We start from the raw sequence: 6,191 nt of genomic DNA on the forward strand, positions 1-6,191 counted from the left end.
TAAATTTAAATATGATAAAATTCAAGACCAACATAACACAAACTTAGCGCATTTAAGTTGAGGGTACCCTATTATAAACTTAATCATAGTTTGGAGATCGGAAACAGTTGATCATTTTAATTAAATACAAACATCTCTCATTACGCACACTCATTTAAAACTAAAAATAAAAACATTATACTACACCATACTGGACCACAAAAAAATGGGTTTCCGGATAAGAGTACAGGATAGACCCATAAATTTGGCGGGGCGACCTTTAGCAACTACTACCATAAATAGCTGACTCCCTTCTACACACACCAAAGCAAGCTTCAAATCCCACAGGGAGAGAACGATGAAGCTAAAAGTTTATGTCGATCGAATGTCCCAACCGTCTCGTGCAATTCTCATCTTCTGCAAGTAATCTTTGCTCACTCACTTATATATATATATATATATATTTTTTTGTTGAATTTGTAAATATTACGTTGGAATTGATATTACTTCATCTGTGGCTTCAATTTATTTTTATTTATTTCTTTCAATAAATTTTGGGCTGATTTGTGTTAAGTTTTTTTGGGTTTAGGGTAAATGGAATTGATTTTGAGGAGATCAAAGTAGATCTTTCCAAGCGTCAACATTTAACCCCTGAATTTGCAGGTGAGTCCTTGAATTTTTTTCTAATGAGTGCTTATGTCAGTATATGGTTATATAAGCTTATATATATATATATATATATATATATGTATTGCTCTATAATTTTGGAGCTTTGAGTATATACTTGTGAAGATGTGCGGTACTGGTACTTACTGATTTGATATCAAAGAACTTGAGATTAAAATACTATATGTTGTTGATGTTGTGGGCCTTATTTTGATCAGTAAAAATTGATCCAGGCAGTGTCAGAATAAGAGAGCTATAGAAAACTAAAACCCCCTTTTCACAATATTCAGATCACCGGGGAAAAAAAAAAAAAAAAAAAAAAAAAAAAACTCGGACTGAAATTTCTTTAATATATTGTTCTCCTAAGGTAAACGCGGTTTATCAGGTTATGGTGGCGTCTCCTAGGATATTATATTATCTGCAGCCACGGTACTGACCATACTCAATCAACTAACAATTATGAATGATTAGCTAGGAACTAAATTGCAAGAAAATAAGAAAAATAGTTGCAGGGATATGGAGAAAATGGAGTTGGGGTGTATTTCGATAACACAATACCTTTTACAACTTTGACACATAAATAGTGACAAGCAAAAGGACATGAAGAAGAAATCAGTATATTATCACACTTCTCTTCAAGTTATAGTGGCATGAAATGGTAGAGCTTTGAAGTCTACACAACTTAACATTTTGCACAGCATTGTAAAAACTTGTGCTCCCTTAATGTGTATACAGTATATTATATTGAATATTACATTCTTGCTAAGACTTGATAATGAAAGCTCCATGTTCTTTAAGCCATTCTTCTGATAGTGTAGTTGCATAAACTTATTATGTATTTCGGGTGACTAAAGAAGAAAATTTTGAAGTGTTTCTTATTGACAACCAATAACACGTTGTTACTGTATCTAAGGAGTTACTGCAATGAGTATTTCTTTTTCCTATTATGATTTCAGATGTAAATCCTATGAGACAAGTTCCGGCTATAGTCGAAGGCAGATTTAAGCTGTTTGAGAGGTACTTGCAGTTTTTTTTGTTTTTTGTTTTTTGTTTTTCCCTTTTCTTTTTCTAGTTATGGATTATCAACTATTGTTTGTCCCTCAATGATGTTAAAGTGTGTGCCGTGGGCATTTGTGTGCATCAATATTGATGCTTGAATGGTTCATGATTCATTTTATCTCGCAGTTTTTGTTGTTTGACTTATATTCTTTGGTTTTTTTAAGATAAATTGCTTTCTATTATACTTTTTTGGTAATCATTTGATTTACATTCAGCACGATTTCCGAAGCACAAAACAGGTGAGATGCAAAAATATATGCTGATGGAGGAGGACCAGTAGATGATCCTACTCAATAAAGTTTGAGTGAAAAACATCATCACGATTTGATGAATTTGGACTTTCTTATGGCATTTTTATGGGGACTATATAATCCTCCTCATGTTCGAATACATTCTTAGCAGATTTTTGTTTAACTACCTAAATGCATTGACTCTGATGAATCCAGTGTTCTTAAGCTCCATGGTAGTGCAACTGGTAAACATTTAGTTGCGGAGTACCTAATATAGGGTTGCTCCGCAAAGCAATCAATATATTTTAGATGGTAATACTCGCTGTGATTAGTTTGGAAGTTTCGTAGAAATATTCTAGGTGGGAAATCGTGGATTTAATTCATGTATGCAAACCATATTTGATAGAAACAAGTGCTTACAGAGGTCTATTAGGTTTTGAACCATAGCGAGTTTGGGGCCTCTTCTCGATTTATCCAGCTCGATGTCCTCTTTCTGTGGTGATAAACAAATTTTTAAAATTTTATTAATTTTTGGTTGTGGAGAGCCTGGAATTGCTCAATGGCTAAGTAGGTGTCCAATATCTCTAAATTGAAGATACAAAATGTATATAGCTTGAACCACAATATATTGGTATAAAAGAATAGAAGAAAATTAGAAAAATACCTGTTTTTGTGTGCATACTTTATCCTTTTACAGTTTCAACCACATCATGAAGTACCTCGTGGTTCTAATAGATCAAGTCACTAATTACATAAATGTCACAAGTGGAGTTATATCAATGCAAATTTCCTTGTTAGTAAAGCCATATTCTTTAGCTTTACAATTCACCAATAAATAAAACTTATACAAGAAAAATTATGTGATATTTTATAGTCCAAGCTTCTCTCTCTCTCTTTCCGTTAAAGTAGATTATTCCAATGCTTACATGGATGTGTATCTTTTAAACACTATGCATCTTGTACATGTTCTATAATTCAGATTGCAATTCTGACATAGCATGGGATGAATTGATAATAAATTTCTATTCTTTGATATCTCCCTGGTTTTTCTCAGTTCATTTGGTTCTATGAATATTTTCTATACTCCTTGAATTATAGGTTTTAAAGAATAAGCTGTAATTGAAACAAATATTGTAAATACTAGTCACCCGATATACTTGTGCTATGGTCCTCTAGAATTGTGCAGCAGTCGAGTAGCATGTTTCCCTAGTCTTGGTAAAAGTCGTTCTCAGGCATAAATTATTGAAGTTCAAATGTGCATTGGCCACTGATGCATTTTCCAAATTTAGATGTTTCCTCTCTTTTTCTCCCATAAATCTGTACTCTTTTTTTCCCATTCAGTTTTATATTCTGATTTAATCAGTTTGAAGACTATCTTATGAATTTAATGTGTTTCGCAGTCATGCAATACTTATCTATCTTGCTTGTGCATATCCTGGAGTTGCAGACCATTGGTGAGAATCGTTACTCCCTTTATTGCTATTGGTTTCAAATTAGAATCTATACTACATGAATACTTCACATTGCGAGAAGCACCAGCGTGTTTCATTACAGAGCATAGGTATGGGCGTGAGATATGTACCAACACATTCCCTGCAGGTGTCTCTTTGGATTTAGTAGCACATCTCATTCTTGTCTGCTAAAATATTCTTGGGTTCGCACGTAAAATTTGAAATGAGTACAGATGCCTTCTGTTTGAGTTTTGTAGGTTATAACCTAGACCTGGATTCAAGTTCCCCGAGGAACTTTAACATTGCGTTATTTTATGAAGTTGGTAAACCTCAAATCTCTGATAGTTTGCTCATATCTGAAAACGAAAAGTTTCCATGTAAGACATGCTATGTCACATACATACTTCATTTATCCCATCATCCCAGAGTACAGAAGAACATAATCGGACTACACCAATAATTTTGTCATCCCTTCTTGTCCTCAAATTGTAGGTTGGACAAATTCTACACCCAACCTGCATATGTTGTCCACACAATTTTGTTGTTTTTCAAAATATGTTGCTTTTCTCATTTAGAGGATTCTGTAGGCGGATTGTTAACGTAGTTTCTGTTCACTTTTAAAGGTATCCAAATGATCTATTCAGAAGAGCAAAGATCAACTCAGTATTGGATTGGCATCACTCAAATTTACGCCGTGGTGCAGGTGCTTCATATTTGGCTCCCTAAAATGTTTTTGATTTCTAGTCATGCCACCGCCACCATGTGTGGTCATGGCGAGTAATTGTGGAATGGAGAGGTGATCCTCTCCATAACACAGGCCACCTGCCTCCTGTCACACATGCCACCCTTTTTAAGTCATAAATAATAATTTTTGATGAGAAGTGAATCAGTGATCACTTGCAGGTGAATTATGGGTTGGTTGTGACAAAATTCAGGTTTTGTAAATTAGTTTGTAGCCACACCTTTGTATATAGTGTTCACCTGTTTCTTAGTTGTGGTGCCCCTCTCCACAAGTCCTTATGGTGCAATTATTATATATAATAGTACAAGTGAAAGGGAGACATTAGGAATAATATCTATTAGTGACAAAGTAAGAGCAAGTAGGCTTAGATGGTATGGATACGTTCAGCGTAGACCTGTAGATGCACCAATGAGAAAAGGAAGATTAGTTTACATGAAAGATGAGAGATAATGAGGCCGACCAAAACTAACTTGGGATTAAGTAATTACAAATGACTTGAAAAAAAAAAAATTTAAGAGAAGACATTGTGCGTAAGAGAATAGAATGGGAAAAGAGAATTAATGTGGCCAACCCCATTCATTCCCATTCTTTTGAAAGAAAGGCAACGATGATGATGAGTATTATTCCATCATTATTATTTTATAGAACAATTCTTTGCCCTTTTGCCCTTTTGGCCTTTTTAGTGGGTTATGGCTTTCTTGGTTGATAGTTTGATACCCTTTTCTTTTTCCCTTTTTTTTTTTTTTTTTTCAGTTTCACTTGTTCAAAATACTGTACTAGGACCTGCACTTGGCCTTCGAACTAGTCCACAAGCAGCTGCTGAAGGTGAAAAAATTTTGTCTGCATCTCTTGCGAAGATTGAATCCTTTTGGCTGAAAGGGAATGGGCGGTTCTTGCTTGGAAGCTTCCAGCCATCCATAGCAGATCTCAGCTTAGTGTGTGAAATTATGCAACTAGAGGTATTTGCATATAGTTTATTAATATTGTCATCTATATTTTTTCTCAAAAAAGAGACCGAAGTATTCATCTGCGTTAGAGCGCCCCTCTTGATTAGATTGTAAGCTTCAGAAGTACCGATGTCAAGAGAAAAAATATACATATCTATGGAAGAAACATATCTTCATGTTTTAAGAGAATTCTTTCATGATTTCTGACTGACTGGTCAACTGATATCCAGTTGTGTTTCTTGTTAAACAGAAACATACCTATTTATAGAAGTTTATTGCTTAGAGAGAATTTGAGTGATCAGGAAGCAACTGTAACATCTCATTAAAAACTTTTCTGATGGATTTAGGTTTTGGACGAGAAGGATTTCAGTCGAATATTAGGCCCATACAAGAAAGTTCAGCAGTGGATAGAGGATACAAGGAATGCAACAAGGCCGCATTTTGATGAGATACATTCAATCCTCTTCAAAGCCAAAGTGAGATTTCAAAAGGAGCGATCTGGGGGAACAAATGAGCCTGAGTCTAGCATGAAGAAGGGTTTCCTTTCAAAGATGTGAGAACAAATCTCTGGTCTTTTCTGTCCGGGCTTGATGCCTATGCGGAAGGGCAAATGAAGAAAACAGAGTCTAGTATAAACACAACTTTGTTACTTTATTTTGTTGTGATTTCTGTAATAAATTTCTGGTCTGCTCTATGAAATAAACTCTAAGCCAGATATTGTAGAATATTACCTGCAAATGAAGATCTCTTTTCAAGGATGTGATTATCTCTTGTCTAAGCAGAAGGCATTCCTGTTGATTGGTAGAATTGCAACTGTCCGATAATTGAAAAGCTTGGATAGCTCTTTTTATTGTTTGCCCTCACTCGCACACCTGACCTCTACGGTCACAAGAACCTATACACCGATGCATGAAACTCACACACAACGCAGCCACCGTGCCATGAAACATGAACCCGTTCAAATGTCGTGCTCTAAGGACCGCACAAAATGCAACAAGAAGATTAAAATGACTACACACCGAATAGCTCAATCCACGAGCTAGAAGACCAAGCCATCCGTTCGATAAGAACTGGCACCCAACAACCCTGGAGCAATCAAGCTCCTCGCCTGCCCAGG

General features: G+C 35.4%; 1 protein-coding gene across 1 annotated transcript; it reads left to right on the top strand.

The window, feature by feature from the left end:
• The first annotated feature begins 244 nt into the window (after positions 1 to 244).
• LOC132282350 (glutathione S-transferase T1-like) lies at positions 245 to 5,832 on the top strand. Its single transcript, XM_059784000.1, has 7 exons — positions 245 to 402; positions 569 to 642; positions 1,602 to 1,662; positions 3,335 to 3,388; positions 4,009 to 4,088; positions 4,881 to 5,086; positions 5,422 to 5,832. Exons 1-7 carry the CDS (start codon positions 338 to 340, stop codon positions 5,629 to 5,631), a joined length of 750 nt encoding a protein of 249 aa, XP_059639983.1. The 5' UTR covers positions 245 to 337; the 3' UTR covers positions 5,632 to 5,832.
• Positions 5,833 to 6,191: the final 359 nt, after the last annotated feature.

The sequence above is a fragment of the Cornus florida genome, unplaced genomic scaffold (assembly GCF_030987335.1).
Source record: "Cornus florida cultivar Cherokee Brave unplaced genomic scaffold, ASM3098733v1 CherokeeBrave_3.0.0_Hap2_Chr11, whole genome shotgun sequence".
NCBI classification, from domain to species: Eukaryota; Viridiplantae; Streptophyta; class Magnoliopsida; order Cornales; family Cornaceae; genus Cornus; species Cornus florida.

Excerpts from the sequence above, each read along its gene's own strand:
- LOC132282350 (XM_059784000.1), top strand. The coding sequence starts at position 338 with ATGAAGCTAAAAGTTTATGTCGATCGAATGTCCCAACCGTCTCGTGCA. Across the intron at positions 643-1,601 it reads TTTAACCCCTGAATTTGCAG|ATGTAAATCCTATGAGACAA; the intron begins GTGAGTCCTTGA and ends TTATGATTTCAG. Across the intron at positions 1,663-3,334 it reads AGATTTAAGCTGTTTGAGAG|TCATGCAATACTTATCTATC; the intron begins GTACTTGCAGTT and ends TGTGTTTCGCAG.